Here is an 18,186-nt window from a genome sequence, read left to right on the forward strand (position 1 = left end):
CTTACACTCTTATATTGCTTAACTAATTAAAATCCATTCATAGCATTCTATTTACAGTCTATTATTACTTAATAAATTCAAGTTCATTCATATAATTATATTTATATTGTTCTGTCAGTTCAATTTATTACCTAATTTGATAAATCATTATTTCTAATTCTTATAATTTGTTCTGATTTATCTTTTTCCGAACAAAATGTTGATTGATATATTAGATCGTGTTATGTAGAGAGTAAAAAGTATTTTTATTATAGATTTATTTTTTTGTTATATAGAATATGGATTCACGAACGTGCTTTCATGCTAGTGAAGTATAAATGAGTACCGACTTTATTCTCCTACTTATGCCTTACACCAGCATTGTTAAGAATGAGCTCAAGAGAACAGCAGAGAACAATATTAATCACGACAAAGAAAGCATACTGGGTCATCCACAAAGCAGAAGTAGATTCAGAGAAAAGGGAAGAATGCAACTGAATGGTTTTGCAGACACGAGAAGAAATATAATATCATTAGCTGATATTTTTACATCAGAAATGCGGGATCTGTTGCAGACTGAAAAAAAACAGCAGATATAACCATGACCCAAAAAAACTTTTTAGTGTTAAAGAATATACATACAGGCTGCAAGTGGATTTAATCCTACTGGAGTTAACAAAATGGATGTGGATAAAACACACAGAGGACCTGCTCTTCCCCATGTTGACATATAGATAGGATAATAGTTTCGGATTTGTTCAGTGAGGTTTTTAAATTATATGGTCATTACTTCATATCCTTTTGCACTAACTGCACAAGTTGAATATGCATTGTCTATACACACCACCGAGCAAAACCAATTGCTGCAAAAGAAAGAAATGAATATTTAGCAAGCCAAACATTCAAAATAATTTGAGAATGACCCAAAGAGTAATATTCTGAGACGAAAAAAAGATATACACAGACAAAACTCACCACGACATTCAGTTCTCAGCATACTATGATTTGGTCTGACGATGGAAAGGAAAGAAGCAGGGTGACCACACACAATAGCAAATGAATACAGTTGTGTCAAATCCCCATCTGCTTCATCCACAAGGACCACTTTACAGCCTCTAACACCTTATCGTTCTTTCTTAATGCAGCAATCAAGTTGGTATAGGTTATCCTGTCAGGCTCTATGCCATTTTCTCTCATTTCCTTGACCAAGACCACAGCATCTTCAACCATTCCAGCAATACCATATGCTTTTATTAATGTGTTATAGCCGCACAAATCAGGCCCAATTCCACTCTCTTTCAGTTCCATTAGCACACCAGAAACTTCATCAATCCATCCATGCTCGCCATAAATGTTAATTAGGATGTTGTAAGTGTAACGGTCAGAAGCATGATTAGAATCCTTCATCCACTGTAACACATTTCTAAACTTTTCCATTTCACCTTCTTTACCATAGACATCCAACATGCAATTGTATGCTTCAAGAGAAACAGAAAAGCCATCAAATTGCATTTTCCTGACTGCAGCGGACATATTTTTCAAGTACTTATTTTTCCCATATGCAGCTATGATAGTATTGTAAGATACAACATCAATTAAGCCCCGTTTCTTAGCCATCCAAAATACCTTTCTAGCCTTTTCAAATAGCCTAGATTTTCCATAAGCATTGAGCATTACATTAAAGGTAACAGTGTTTGGCGCAAATCCTCGCTGAAGCATCTCATCAAAAAGCCGTGAAAGTTCATCAACTTGAAGTGCATTGGCACAGCAGTTTATAACACAATTATACATTTCCTCATCCCAAATTTTGCCATTTTTCAACCCTTTATAATACAGATCAGCTAACTTGTCATTCATTCCACAACGCTGATAAATGCGGAGCATATCTCGTAGAAGATAAACATCAGGCACGATATTATTCTGTTCCTTCATCTCATCCAAAACTGCACAGGCGTCTTTCAAAGATCCATATTTTGCATACATTCTTATTATAATGCTGAAGGCGATCATGTCCAATTGAACTCCTGAAGTCTTCAACTCAGCATACAGCTTGTCAGCTTCAGAAAACATGCTCATACTACTGTATATGTCAATCATTGTGCAGAAAATATTCAAGTTGGGCACCCCAGCTTTAGGCATGCAAGTAAAAAGTTTGATGGCATTCTCAAGATGACCTATATCTTTGCAGGAACATATTAAGAGATGGTGTAAGTGGTCCTCGAATAGTGGATCCTCCCACTGCTTCTCTCTTAGAACTTTCAGTGCATCATCTATCAAGCAATTTTTCACGAAAGCCGTCACAAGTATTGCACAAGATGTCTGATTTTTAAGAACATGGTCGTACAGGGAACCTTCCAAAATATAAGACATTTTATCCAGCCTATTAGCCTTCTCATATGCCTTCATGACAACACCAAGGATGGAGGACTTTTGACAACCAATCATCATCATATCATGAATAGTTCTGATGGAACCCTCGTCATCTTCATGTTTTGCTTGTAAATTTAACAACGTGTACAAGTTTGATGAATTAGGCTTGAAACCCAACATTGTCAATTCCACATAGTTACGTTCTGCTAGCTTATAATTGCCTGCACGACCCCAACCTTCAATTAATGATCTATATGTTGTTTCATCAGGCTCCAAACCAAGTTTTCTAAGGTTTTGGAACAAGAGTTCTGCCTCATCCATTCTTGATACTTTTCCATATCCAGTGATCATGGTGTTGTATGCAATTATATTGGGCGGAAAGCCAGCTTCTGGCATTGCGGACAAGACTTTTTCAGCATCATTCAACTTGCCCTGTTGACAGTAAGCATTGAGCAGAACCAACCAATTCTCAAAATTTAAAACCAATTCATCTTCTCTCAGAAAGCCAATAACATCTTCTGCTTTGTCATACAAGCCCATACGCGTATATATTGTAATCATAGCTGAGTAAGCAGAATGGCACAAAAGTTTCAGATTCCTCATCTGAGAAAACGTAAATTCTGCCTCTTCAAGAAACCCATGCTTCTGGTAAAGGGACATCAGCATTCCAAAAGTAGCAATATTTGGTTGAACCTCATAATCCAACATCATCCGAAACCACCTCGTACTTAAATCCACAAGCCCCATCTTACAACAAGCATAAATAAGAGTATTAAAAGTCCGATAATCAAGCTCACAGTTGTATTTACTAACCATTCCCTTGATCATCGATTCTGCTCCATCCCAGTCTTCTTTTCTGCCTAAAACACGAAGAATTATATTACAAGCAATTACATTCTGCTTCAGCTTCCCATTAACTTTCATCCACTCAAAAAACCTCAAAGCTTGGTTATTATTGCTCTTCTCGAGCTGTTTTAAAATGGCATTGCAACGCTCCAAGCTTAACTCATTCCCAATATCATCAAAATCAAAATCAAAATCAACCACTGTATCACCCAAGACAAAAGCCGAATCATTTTGTTCATCTAAAACCACAGGTTTTTCTACACGTTTATAAGCATACCTGTTTCCACGCATGCCCGGCATCCGTTTGGTAGGCTTATTGACAGTCTTAGATTCCCGCAACCTTTTCCAGATATTAAATCTTCCTTTATGAATATTTCTATAAATAACTGGGCTTCCCACCCCAATATCATCATTTTCACTACATTTCTCCACGTTATCAACACCGGGATCCACTGTAGACTCGGACGCATGCGAACACTGACTTCGTAACCCAGAAACACTACGGTGCTTTAGTTTACCAAACGGATTCGCAGTTAACGTCCCATTCATATTCACATAACCCGAAAATAAAGAAATTGAAGTAAATTTCAAGGATTTCACACTTGAAGATAACTTATTGGAGTCGTAAGAGTTGTTATCAATAGTCAACGAGAGTTTCAGAGAGGCCATGGAATACCTCTACATGAATTACCTGATTGATACTGGTTTAATCCAGCTGAAACAGGAGGTAGATTAGAGGCGGGAAGCACTCAGAGAGCGTACCTTTGATCAGAGAAGTTGAGTTTGAAGAGGATGATAACTGCAAGCGCGGACACTTCTTTGGATACATATTTTTCTTCTTTTTAATTAATAGTTTTCTAATATCAGCTGTGTTTTTGCTAATATGTTAATCTACGGCTAAGAAGAATTCCCAAAAAATAAAAATTTATGGATAAGAAAAAGGTTTTCAGTCATCATACAACACATTAAATCTTCATTTTTTTAAGTAAATATTTCCTTTGAACATAAACAAATAATCATTTTACTTCAACCAATAATTTTTCAGAAGCTATGATTGTAAATCAAGATCAAATCTACGAAAAAAAGCATTGGTTTATAATTTCTTTTAATCTCGATTCTAAGAATAAATTTTTTTACTATTTTTTTTCGAGAACCATCTAAAGTTCCAACTAAAAAGTGAAACTATTTTTCAATAGGAGTTCCTTGAATGGATCTCTTAGTTGTTGAGAAGTTGCTTAAATACATATAGATATATGTATGCACATGTATATTTTCCCTATTCATCTTTCTTCATTCCAACACTTTTACATTCCATGCTTTCGTATACTTTTCGAAAAAGTTTCATGTATCAACTGGTGCGATCCGACAAAAAAGTGCGCAGCAAATAGAAAAGAATCGAAAATCTTGGAAACCAATGGCATAAAGTCATCCGATTGATTGATGTTCTTGAAATATATGTGGAACGAGCATAATTTCGGTCAAGTCATTGAAATCAACTATGATATTATCCAATCTACGAGTCACTGAATAGGTCGAGTTTTGGCATCGAATTTCCGGACAGAAAAGACTTGAAGAGTGTTAAAGCTTGTTTAGGTTTATGCAGTGCAACTTCATGCCCTGCACCTCTCACTGTAACAAATGTCAGCCCGTCGTATTCTTGCGTCCATCCTCCTACCTGTAGCACAGATTTGGTAGACAAACGATAGAGATTATTTCAATTCCTTTTTTAAAATCATTTATACGTCATAATATACAATTCAAAGTGAAAAAGTTTACATTTTGTTAAGAACCAATCTGAAAAAAATATTCTCTTGAGGCAGATTAGGAGAGCAGAACAGTGCGATTCAAGTGAAGTCATGATGAAGCAATTAGCTTACAGTTGACTAATATCCAAGGCCAGGTCGATGAGGAAGCCATGAGCAATACAACAATAATAATGGGGAAGGATCAACAACTGGTGAAACAACTCAACAGTAGCACAAAGATGATGTAGAAATCCAATACGGCAGGCTGAAGTGAGGGCAGGGCGAGTAGAATTTTTTATTTTCCATTATCATCATTCCAGAAAAGAACTTTATTCAACCATTCCAAGTATGGCACTTGATGTTGGTTATTGTAATCAGGATAACATTTAATACAGACAGAACGAAGTAAAATCTCTAGCAAATTCCCTTTGTATTATTCTATTAATCTCTTTTATTTGCCCAATGCCCTCCTTGAATTTTCCCCAATCTAATCAATAAATATGTGCTCCAGTTCTTTTATGATAAGGTGGTGAAAATATTACAAACTTTTTGAAGCGCAAAGATTTATGCTTCAGTGAGATGTTCCTTCTATCTCCGTTAAGTGTAAATTTGAATGTAAGATAAATATGCCGAGTTTGGCTTTGTAAATCGAAATTTTAAAGTGAATGCACCAAACTGACCTGGCCATCATCATACCAAGCACGCCATGGACCAACTGTTGGAAGTTTTAGAGAGTCTATACTGTATCTGGTTGATGCAACTGGAATAACAGCATCAGTATCCCCACTAAAAAGTTCAGATAAACTTGTTAAAAAAATATTGCCAAAGGAACATTTGTGAGACCATAATTAGAGGTTACCAACATATGAAACTCGAACAGAAAGAAAAAGAGTCATTCAAACTTGTAAAATATAGGATGCCACACTGAATTTTGATGCGATCATATGATGTAAAAGAAGTTTGAGATGCATAACATCCTCTAGCAATGTGTTATAAATCAATTTTCCAAAAGGGAGCTCATGGGCAGTGAGCCAACAACAGTTATGCATATTAACACATCCCTCTTAAGTTACAGACCAAGAAACATAGGTCTGGCCAATGATAATCTATACTTTTAACAGGATGTAGTAACGAACGAGTTTGAAGATGTGAGAAGGAAGACCTGAAGATCCATATGCGTAGACCAGAACGTAGAAGCTCTCTGTAGACCTTCAACACTGATCTAGGAGAATCCTTCCAATTATCAGATACCAGGTCACTACAAAGAGAATGATCAAAGAAGAAAATCCGGTAAAAAGAAAATGCATTGTATAGTTTAAGGAGAAAACAAGTAAAATATTTTTAAGGAGAAAACAAGAAAATATTACAGAATTATGATCATTTTTAATCAGTTAATAAGGCTTAGCAAGGTGTTGAGATTTTGAAAGCATCATCGTCATTCAATGGCAGAACCAGAAATATAACAAATGGGGAAAACTCGAAACCACGATATTTTTAGAATTTATGGGGTTCATTTCATTTCTATTTCTACTCTAGAAAAACATATGCATGTATGCAGAAAACTGTTAAGAGGAAAGGATCCTGTTGGCATGTTGTTCCCACCATAAAACGACATTAGTTGAAGGATAATCAACATAAAACCACATAATCCCTAGAGAATAAGTAGAGATCATAAAGCTGACATATCTGATGTATCGCTCTCTCTCATTCAAAACAAATTTGTACCTGCAGGTTTCCCATTTAAAGGAAGGACTTTTATCTTGAACATGAAGAGCTCTTTGGACCTCAGGAAGATTGAAGTAGACGGTTGAATGCTCTTCTGTGCAGGGATCATATGCTATTCTGAGAATACCAAACTTCTATCACAGGAAAACAAATTTTATTAGGAATCTTAATATATTTGAGGTAGACCAGTTCAATCGATAAAGCCTCTTCAAATAGTTCCCATGTCATGCTATCTGTTTTTAATCCCGATTTGGTACATCTTAGAGTACAAAAAATTGCATTGTGTAAAGCACTGGCCACTTGTGACAATGTACCACACAAGATTTAAAGGAACCTGCACACTGGGTACCCACAACAAATGAATATTTTTATGATGCTCGCGACCAAACATTGTCTCATCAAACTGAATGTCAATACTTAAATGCAAACTTTTTTGTCATCTCATTTCACAAAATAAGAAAAATTTTGCAGTTCAATACTCTTAGACATCATTCTCTGAAAACTAAGGAAAATTGCAATGGCTGGAAGTACACTGTTGATTAAGTAAGAATCACCCAGAGCAATACAATTGGTCTCTTTGGTGTGGTTCTTTTGGATCCCAAAGTAATTCTTTGCATAAAGTTAGTGTAATAATATCATGATTTATATTTTTTCATCTTTTTTTGTATCTCTTGTATTTTATATAAATAACGCTCCCTCTAATGATGATACAATCAAGAAAAGCACCAAGAATAGCTGCTTCTGGTCTTATCTAGAGTAGCTCTTGTCTTTTCGTTCACAACATACCCATCCTAACATTATTTACCGTATCGGTATCTTGTTTTATACAACTTTTCATCTTTTGTATATTTTTTAAAACATCACTCTCCAATGATGTAATTTTTATTTCCTACAATAATACTTAAATTTTAATATTTTCATATAATATATTAAATTTTAATATTTTTAATTTAGTTTTGACACATCCAACGCTTGTGCACTATTTTTATTATGAATGAAACAGTGCCCGAGCCAGAGGAAGACTGGTAGGAATGGTAGCTTCGTTCCACCTTAAATTGTTGTTATAGATTCTTATATTTTAAAAAATATACACACATAAATATGATCTCGTTCTCTCAAAAATTTTGAGTTTTGCTTTCACCTCTCTTCCACCCGGTCATCGAACAAGAGCATTAACATTTGGTCAACCGGGCAAGATAGCAAAGCTAAAGAGAAAAATGCCAAAAACACAAACGCATACCCTTTTTCCACTCTGTGGGTGGTTTGGTCTGCTGAAATTGGCTTTGCAGGGAGGAGTATAGATACTATAAAGATCAATGTCTCCCATTTCTTCTTCAGCAATGTCTTGAACTTTCTCACAAAGTTCCGAGGAGTGTATGAATGACTCAAAGTCGCATACAATGTTCAACCGCTTGAAGGTCTGGTCTGAAATCAAACCAACTGACCACATGAACTCAAAGCGACCCAAATGGTCATGAAAATCGTCTGTCAGAGCATTCCCGACCTGCTTAAAGGATATGGATATCTGAGAGGTTTTTTATGTTCACACAAGCATATAACTCTCATGCTAAACTTAAGAGGAAAAAACTAGTACCATGAAACCCTTCAGGTTGATGACTTTTTCTCCAGTGTTGTGGTTGTGTCGTACAATAGCTTGGCTTAGTTGAGGAACATAATGTCCTACACATGATGTAACAGTGAGAAATAATCATGACATAAGGCCACATGTAACATATTAATGCACCAAACTTGATCACTAACTCCTTTCACATTCCTTGTTAGAATGGTATGTCAATGAACTTAAGGTTATGTTTCATAAGTATATTCTGCATCACTCTAACTGCTGGGTGCATAACTGAGCCTAACTTCGCAATCGGCTCAAAAACAGTTAGAATGTAGAGGCAGAGTAACTGACGTAAACCACCGGTGCCACATGATTCGGGTTTTTTCAATTCACAAAACAAAAATTTGGCATTCCCCAGCAGCCAACAAAATCTTAATCTTTTCTGACATCACTTGTTCTCTACAGAGTGTAAGCCACACTTTTTGCGTCTTGTTAAGTCAACTAGCATGAAGTACGTGCGATGCACGTTGGCATTAATTATATATGATATAAATTATATAGAAAGTTAAAAATTCAATATTAAAAACTTATATTATTAGCAAATGATAATAAACATAACATATAGAAAACAATATGGATTGTAAAAAACTCAAAAAAATGCTTATCCATCCAAACTAAATATTAGGGAGAGCAAAAAAAAAAACAATTTAGATCAAGATGAAATGATGCAGAATATATAGATAATACATCATATGTCAAGTCAACTTTATAGTTTGACCACAATCATCTACTAGCATTGCAACATATCACTAAATGTATATCTTATAAATAAATAGCAAGTACAATAAGGAAAAAATGGATGGCACGGCACTTTGAAAATAGAAAGAAAACGACAACCAAACAAAAAAATAAAATGAATTGTTCTCTCTTTCTTTTGCACTTACTCATATGCAATTCTTTGAGAGAAATTTGATGTCAAAACTATGATACCAAATGCAATTTCAAAAAAATATCAAAATTTTCAATCTTAAGCCCTTAATAATTTACAAATACTCCAAACAACAATTGCAATAAAGTTGAGCTTTTGTGAGTTTCAAAGAAATCAAAGAGAAAAATAATGGTTATAGAATGAAATAATTTTTTTAAAAAATGAAATAGAATGAAATATGACATAATTAAATATTATAATGAAAAAGACGAGGGAACAAAGTCAAAAGCACAAAACCATAACCATAAAATGTGGTTAATTAGTATTAATTAATTGACTAAATGTGAAATCATCATATATGTTACTTGATGCGACATATGTTACTTGATAATGAAAATAAATAAACATTAAAAGGGTAATTATGTCCGTTCACAATTGAAAAATTTTCTATTATCCACACTTTTATTATGCAATTCTTTGAGAGAAACTTGATGCCAAAACTATGATACCAAATGCAATTTCAAGAAAATATCAAAATTTTCAATCATAAGCCCTTAATAATTTACAAATACTCCAAACGACAATTGTAATAAGGTGGAGTCTTTGTGAGTTTCAAAAAAATTAAAGAAAGAAATATTGGTTATAGAATGAAATAAAATTTTTAAAAAAATGAAATATGACATAATTAAATATTATAATGAAAGAAAGACAAGGGAAGAAAGTCAAAAGCACATAACCATAATCATAAAATGTGGTTAATTAGTATTAATTAATTGACTATATGTGAAATTACCACATATGTTACTTGATAATGAAAATAAGTAAAACGTGGAAGGTAATTATGTCCGTTCACAATCGGAAAAATTTTCCATTATTCTCATTTTTATAGGTATATAGATTATTTACACTTATATTATGCAATTCTTTGAGGGAAACTTGATGCCAAAACTATGATACCAAATACAATTTCAAGAACATATCAAAATTTTCAACCATAAGCCCTTAATAATTTACAAATACTCCAAACAACAATTGTAATAACGTGGAGCCTTTGTGAGTTTCAAAAAAAATTAAAGAGAGAAAAATTGGTTATAGAATGAAATAATTTAAAAAAAATTGAAATAGAATGAAATATGACATAATTAAATATTATAATGAAATAAAGAATGAAATATGACATAATTAAATATTATAATGAAATAAAGACAAGAGCAGAAAGTCAAAAGCACATAACCATAACCCTAAAATGTGGCTAATTAATATTAGTTAATTGACTAAATGTGAAATTACAACATATGTTACTTGATAATGAAAATAAGTAAATATGTGAAGGTTAATTATGTCTCTTCACAATCGGAAAACTTTTCCATAATCCACACTTTTATATATATATATATATATATATAGATTCATAGAAAACTTAGAACTGGTGATGCGAACATATATTTTAAGGTTGAAATTAAGAACCGGTAACACTGACTGGTGGGATTGATTTCACCTAAAGGACAGAACAATTATGCCTATTACCTAAAAGTTTTCCCTTTTATCCCCTACAGTTGTCTTCCTTATTTTCTTCCCCTGTTCTTACTTTCCATCTATCTTATCATTCCCTGTTTCCAACATCAAATTGTCAAATCATACTTCGAAATAGCATTGTCTTGAGAATTTCAGTTATGAAGCTACTACTATTTTTCACAAGCATGTGTTTACAACAGGATCCACGGGCAACAACAGTGATCATGATTTACTCAAGTTCATTTCACAATTTTCTTTATAGTGGCAAAAATTTTAAACCTGGTGCAAATCAATTTTTCTCGTTTTTTTTTACAAATTATGGGCAAGTAAAGCTTAATCAACACAGAAGACTTTAGCAGAAAACCACTGGATCTATCCACCACTTAAAAAACTGAAGTAGCACTTTGCCACTTGTCCCTTTTTCATTTAATAATGGAGTGTTTGCAATGTGGAGAAAATTTACTGTCAGTCCGTCCTTTTATGCTAACAAAAACCAATCTTCAAGTGCTAAGTATGCACTTTTATGCATGCGCCAAAGTACATTTGATAAGTGATTTCTACTGTAATAAAGAGCATGGATAACTAACTAATGCTGCAGTGGTTACCATCAATATCAACACTTGTTGAAGAAAACAACATACAGAAATCAATAAGACAACAAACTTTTGATGGCATGCTTAACAAATGAAGGCCACCTACATGTAATAAGAAGCTCTAAAACAACAAGACACCTATAGCTCCCCAAGGACAGCAATAAAAATAATTAAAAAATTCCACAATTTCATATCAATGTATGATGAAGTTCACTGATAAAATTAAAATGTACAATGAAGGACAAGACATTCATCTAAACCATCTTACGGAAAAAACACATAAACACCCAATTGGATGCCTAAGCTTGACATGAGCGAATTATGTAATCAATAAATTAAGCTTATATAGATTGACATCCAATTAATAAGGAAGTGAATGAGATTTCTCTGACATTTTTATCCAGCTAAGCCCAAAGTGCAACCTAATATTTGATGTTCATTTCATAACAACTTTCAACCCAAGAAATAATAATGTGATTGCAATTATTTATTATCTATTGTAGTTTCTCTAGACAAGTCACATTATGTCCTATTTACTGTTACCCAGATTTATGTTATTTCTTCTTATTACAAGCAGGAAAGCTTTCCATAGGCAATAAATTCAATTTCTGAGATAATCCAACCTGGCGATTCATAGCTTTCATAAACCAATTATATTCCATGTTGCAGGCAATAAAAGAAAATCTAATATATTCATCATCTATATAAAAAAACAAACATAAGAAGGAAACAAACTGGTAATACGAAGAAACAAACTAGTAATACGAAACTTTTCATAGTTTCAATTCCTTATACTTTACTCGTAAAAATAGCCAAATGACAGTTCATAGGATAAGTACACTTCGAGGAAATATATGGCCACTGACCAGCGTAGCTCTCTCCTGTAATGTAGAAATCGTTTTCTTTGTACTGTGGAAAACGATCAAACCACTGCAATAAAAATTCTAGGTTTTCAGCAGCTGCAATGTAAGAAATTGAAATCAAGTTTCTGGACGAATCTACATAGATTAGAACAATGAAGATAACAGAAAAAAGGCTCAAGCAGAAAAAGTTACCTGTCCTTTCATCACCATTACTCAACAAGTCAGATGAAGTGTTTGAATATGAAAAGCCCACTCCAACTGGAGAGTCCAGAAACAAAATATTTGCCACTGCAAAATCAAAAAACAAATAGGAAAAATTCTCATTATAAAACAAAATGAATGTCAAGAACAGGGTAAAGGATGCTAAAAGATAGAATTTGATAATGCAGTGAAATGCATAACAACCATTAGCAACATTAGTACTTCTAGGTTCTGAAACTCGAAGGTATAAAATGATTATCATTCCATGAAGGAAGAAATTACCAACTAACCAAGGCATTAACAGGGTGATCATAAAATTTCAACTCTAAAAAATAATAATAACATAGAGAAGCCAGACCAGTTGTTGATAGCATTCAATTTGCCATCTGCTCAAAATTATGCAGTCTGTGGTTAAATAGCCCTCAACACCTATTTTTTCTCAAGAAAATGAGTGAATCCATTAATCATTTTCAGAGATATTTAGTTTTCGTTTTTTGTAGGGGTTATGAAGTGTGGACGTTTTAAGTTCATTTTCAGACTAGAAAGCAGCTGTCTACCAACAGGAACCTGCAGATGCAATTACTAGTATTTTCAAAGGTGCGATGCCAAAAATATACCTTCATTCCAAGAATAAGGGTTCAAATAAAGGCTCTTTCCATCTTTCTCTATGTGGAAAGGTCCAATCTCCTCGGCCAGTCCAAATGCAACTGATGAACATCCAGGACCTAAAATCTCCAACAGGATAACAAAGATATATGATTTTCACAAAACCATATTTATATTATGAACTTAACAGCCAAACAAATGAGCAATAAAAACAATTTAAATTTCATTTCAGAAGAAAAACAAGCTCCAACCAAAACACAGAGCATCACTCCTCCCTTTGACTAATCGGCAGAGATGGCCCTTAAGTCATCGTCTCTTTTTACTCATAAATGAGCCACGACCAAAATTCTTCATATCCATCCCCTCAAAAACAACACATTAAAATCAAACAGCACCTTCTTTGAGGGTAACACAAGAAAATAGAGAGATTTTGACCTCCATTAAGCCAAAGAACAAGCGGCTTCGAAGAAGGGTCCACCACAGACTCGAAGAACCAATAAAAGAGCGCTCGTCCAGACTCCTTGTTGGTAGTCACGTACCCTGAATAGCTTGCAAAACTAACATTGAAACTCTGTCCCGGAAGATCCAATACCTTATCCAGCTGCTGCTGATTAGATGGGTCGGAAGAAAAACTACCCCTGCAACTTACCAAACTGGAGCTTGGCTACGAATATTAGGAATAAAATATAGACAACCAAATCGAAAGTTGACATCTTTTTAGGGTTCTTCGTAGAAAAGGTTGGTTCGCGAGGAAATGTCAGTGGCACGCCCCCAGAAAGCAGGGAGCGTCATACATTTTAAGGGTAACCGACCAATCACTCCATCTTCTTTATGGTTTTTGTTTGTTGCGAAAACGCACGTGCGTAATAATAATAATTTCAGACTTAAAAGGAAATATATCATTTCTCAACCAAAAATCAAAAGCACCATAAAAATTTACGGAAAAAAATGATAATATATAACCTTGTTTTTTTTTATTTTAAACAAAAATAAAGAACATTCTTTTTTTTTATTATTATTTATATCCAGATTTTATTTTCCTTCAAAAAAAATCCAGATTTTATTTTAAAATAATATTGTTTAATTTAATTAAAAATTAAATAATAAATTTATATTTTTGAGTCAATAAAAAATTCAAAATAAATTATATTTTCAATTATTCATCTTTGTTATTTTTAAAAAAAATAAATTGTGGTAATTATTCTTATTGTAGTTTATTTTTTATGTCCGAAAATGTTCAAATTAGATAAATGACATGAGGAGATTTTCTATTATAAATTTTTTATTTATTAGTTTCTATTACTAATAATAATAATTTTATTGATATAAATTTAGTTTTATTATTTTCTGATTTTTATTGTTATTATTATCATTATCATTGTTATTTTTATTATTATTATTTTACTATTTGTTGTTGATTTTATTTAAAAAATATTTATTGTTATTTTATATCACTATTATTATTATTTTTATTATTATTATTTATATAAATTATTAATATTATCATTATCGTCATTGGCATACGCAATGCGTGTTGTGTAATTTTTGTTTTTGAAAAAATGTTTTTTGAAACTTACAAATTGGTTTTTCACACAAATTGGTGGAAGAAGTATGTTTTCCCCTTCTTTAGGATTGTTGGTTTCCAGATTTTTTGTTTAATATTTGTATTAATGCAAAAATTTGTGTGAGACGGTCTCACGGGTCGTATTTTGTGAATATTAATAGAGTTGACACGTCTCACAGATAAAGATTCGTGAGACTGTCTCACGAGATACCTACTCTTGTATTAGTTAGTTAAAATAAGAGGGTTATAAATGTAAATTTAATTTAATGTCATATTGGTTTAGTTAAAGTAATATATGGCGTGACTACTAAATTTATATATATAACTATCATTATAAATATATTTTTCATAAAAACTCTCGTAACATCATCTTATAGGTAAAGTTTTTTAGACAGATCTTCAACCTGACTTAATTCACGAAAAATATTAATTTTTATGTCAAAAATATCAATTCGTATCATGGATATAATTTTGTGAGACCGTCCATAAGAGACTTACTCATCACCCATGTGTTAAATCAATTTGTTGTGATTATGCGACACCAAACTAATTTTACACATCTAACTTCTCTTAGACAACAACCTAAAAACAAAGGGAATAACTAAATTATTTTTTAACTCATCTATAATTCTCATATCTTGTGACTTTTTAAATCTTGAAAATTCTGATATCATTTTATCTTTATCCGAATTTTGAATATTTCCCCTGTTGGTGAGGATTAGAGTAAGAACTATTTATCCGCCAATCAGTGTGGTTAATTTTAATAAACTAATCCCTCTAGGTTATATTAGGTTATATTAGTCGGTAAAATAAACTCACCCCTAGGATTATTATCTCTTATATTTTCGATTTTCCATTCTCTAAATTCAAATCACTACCATTCCCGCCACGCAACACAGACGACGCGACCCGCGAGAGGGCCACCGCACGAACTGCCACACGCGAACACCGGCGACACGGTTAGCGACGGTTTGCAAAAAAACTCGCTAGTAGAAAGGTTGTCAAAACACGTCTATTAGCGACGGTTTGTTATAACGTCGCAATTGCGACTTGTTTAAAAACGTTAAATGTCTAATTTTTAGTAATTTAATCAAAACCGATCGGCGACGGTTTCTCAAACGTCGCATAACGATTGGTTCTCAAAAACCGTCCTAGTTGCCCTGACCTTTCCGATCGACATTTCCTCGCGCCACTGTCCGCGCGAGTTCGCTTCATCAAAAAATCAAATATCTAACTAAAATTTACAACATAATATTATTTTACATCATATATTACAATTCTCACATCATTTTCTTTAATTAATACTAATATTAGTTACTATCCTTCACAAACGGCTTAGGATTATATCACTCAAGATAATGTGGTACAGAAGTCATAGATTTTATAATAAAAATATTATTTATAATTAAATTTATGATTATGTCTCATATGAAACGGTCTCACATATCAATATTCGTGAAACAGGTCGACTCAATCTATATTCAGAGTGAAAGATAATATTTTCGATATAAAAAAAATATTTTCACATGGGTCGAGCTGAATAAGAATCTGTCTCACAAAATTAACACATGAAACGATCATATAAGAGTTTTTGTATTCGTGCAAAGAACACTGGTTTTTGTTGTTTTCAAGCGTGGCCAAGATTGAGGAAAAGAACGAAACTTAATTGTTCTCGAAGTATAAAAACACGTGAGAAACATATAATATAAATTAATTATAATAAAATAAATAACATTGAAATCAATCGTTAAAGAAAAACTCATAGAAAAAAATCGATGTAGCCCAGTAAAATGTTAGAAGTTTCAGGCAAACGTCGAACACGTGAATTCAGGTGTGCAATTGTCATTCACTAACTCTAAAAATTATTGGCGCAAAAACTTGTGTGAGACGGTCTCACGGGTATTATTTGTGAGACGTATATCTTATTTGGGTAATCCACGAAAAATTATTACTTTTTATGCTAAGAGTATTACTTTTTATTGTGAATATGGTTAGGGTTGACCCATCTCACATATTAAGATCCGTGAGACGGTCTCTCATGAGACTCATTCAAAATTATTTTATTGGATCATTATCTACAAGGCTACATCATGAACAAACGTAAAAAATAAAGAGTGGATATCATGTGAGACCGTCTCACGGATCTTAATCTGTGAGACGGATCAACTCTACCCATATTGACAATAAAAATTAATATTTTTTCATGGATGACTCAAATAAGAGATCCGTCTCACAAATACGACCCGTGAAACCATCTCACAGAAATTTTTATCGAAAAAAAAATATTGAATCATCATGATACTCAAATTATTGACTGCATAAAGGCGGGTGCTCATCTTTAGACGAGTATTGCTGTGAAATGATACAACATTATACAAAGTTTAAGTGGGATGGGAAATAAATATTCATATTAAAATTATTATTTGTAATTATTTAATTTTCATTGTCATTTTTTTAGTACCGTTTTCTCGTACTCAATATGTAAATGAAGTTTAAAAACTTTAAGTTTTGATAATCAAAACTTTCTTTGGTGTCGTAAGATATGAAATTTAGAAGATTTACCTTTAACGTTTAATATTCGGCTTTAACTATCCCGATGTTTAGGTGGTAATAGTTTTCGTCGTAAATTCTTACGAACGAATTATTGGATTCACATATCTTCAAATCTTCGAATCAAGTACGTTCTTCGTCTAAATCGTAAAAAAAAAACTAGACGAAATTTTGTGTTGAGATCAATCACCAAAAGACGACGAAATCCGATGACAGTGTCGCGGCAGGACAACAGCGACTCATGGCGGTTGAGGGTAGTGATCAGCCGTGTGCTCTCTGACAAGGATGGTGGTCGAGCACTTGAGAGGGGAGAGAGAAGAGATAATCAAGACTGTATTTTCTTGTGATCTTTTTTGTGTTGTGTGTTATCAATTTTTTATGACTATTAATTTTTATTTTTATTTTTTATAAAATGACTATTATTTATTATATCTCCATTATTGTATCTTCAATTCTTCTAGGTTTGAGTGTTTATCATCGTCAAATCTTTCATTAAATATTTCAATTTTTAACATACATGATATAATTATTATTTAATTAAATTTTAATGCTTCTAGATATGGCTAGTAATCAAAACTACTAATTACTAGTATATTTTAAATGTATAATCAAATAATTATAACTTCATCCCATCTTGATTATGATTCGGTATCGTGAATATAACAATGATACAATCTCGTTAGTATTGATGTAAAGTGACAATTTCGAAGATCAAAATTTTTCACGTGATATTTTTTGACAATACATGATATAATTTTATTTAATTAACTTTAGATGCTTGTATGCTTAGTAACAAACTACATTATAGTTTTTAATTTATATCAAATAAGTTACTCATCCAATTTGTTATGAAGGATCTGAATATAACATGATACAAATCTCGTTATTATGATGTAAAGTGACAATTTCGAAGATCAAAATTTTTCACTGATTCATTTTTTTGTAGCTGCCTATTTTTAACTCCTTCACCTCTTCACAAAATTGCCAGTCAAACTAACCTCCACAACTTCTAGATATGGAAGTTACTCATAAACTTTTTTTATAAGCAATATGTTTGATATCTATCAAACTTAATAATCAAATTTAACTCCTTGAAACTGGCTATATCAACGAGAACAATAATCCACCACTTGTGTG

At 32.7% G+C, this 18,186-nt stretch overlaps 2 protein-coding genes across 4 annotated transcripts; both read right to left on the reverse strand.

Annotated features, from left to right (window-relative positions):
• Window positions 1-481: 481 nt before the first annotated feature.
• LOC140839575 (pentatricopeptide repeat-containing protein At4g30825, chloroplastic) lies at window positions 482-4,041 on the reverse strand. 3 transcript variants are annotated; one of them, XM_073206390.1, is made up of 4 exons: window positions 3,887-4,037; window positions 3,473-3,702; window positions 955-3,209; window positions 482-842 (listed from the first exon to the last, which is right to left on the reverse strand). In XM_073206390.1, exons 2-3 carry the CDS (start codon window positions 3,663-3,665, stop codon window positions 1,051-1,053), a joined length of 2,352 nt encoding a protein of 783 aa, XP_073062491.1. In that variant the 5' UTR covers window positions 3,666-3,702; window positions 3,887-4,037; the 3' UTR covers window positions 482-842; window positions 955-1,050. The 3 variants fall into 3 exon arrangements, with proteins under 3 accessions (XP_073062491.1, XP_073062490.1, XP_073062489.1); XM_073206389.1 differs by having other exon boundaries at window positions 955-3,702; window positions 3,887-4,036; XM_073206388.1 differs by having other exon boundaries at window positions 955-4,041.
• Window positions 4,042-4,597: 556 nt separating this feature from the next.
• LOC140839576 (serine carboxypeptidase II-2) lies at window positions 4,598-13,774 on the reverse strand. Its single transcript, XM_073206391.1, is given in 11 exon segments — window positions 4,598-4,870; window positions 5,621-5,726; window positions 6,103-6,198; window positions 6,666-6,799; window positions 7,906-8,169; window positions 8,260-8,345; window positions 12,132-12,224; window positions 12,321-12,416; window positions 12,947-13,054; window positions 13,371-13,584; window positions 13,586-13,774. Coding segments are annotated over 11 exon segments (1,422 nt in total). The 5' UTR covers window positions 13,649-13,774; the 3' UTR covers window positions 4,598-4,708.
• Window positions 13,775-18,186: the final 4,412 nt, after the last annotated feature.

Source organism: Primulina eburnea, chromosome 8 (genome assembly GCF_022965805.1).
Source record: "Primulina eburnea isolate SZY01 chromosome 8, ASM2296580v1, whole genome shotgun sequence".
Taxonomy (NCBI): Eukaryota; Viridiplantae; Streptophyta; class Magnoliopsida; order Lamiales; family Gesneriaceae; genus Primulina; species Primulina eburnea.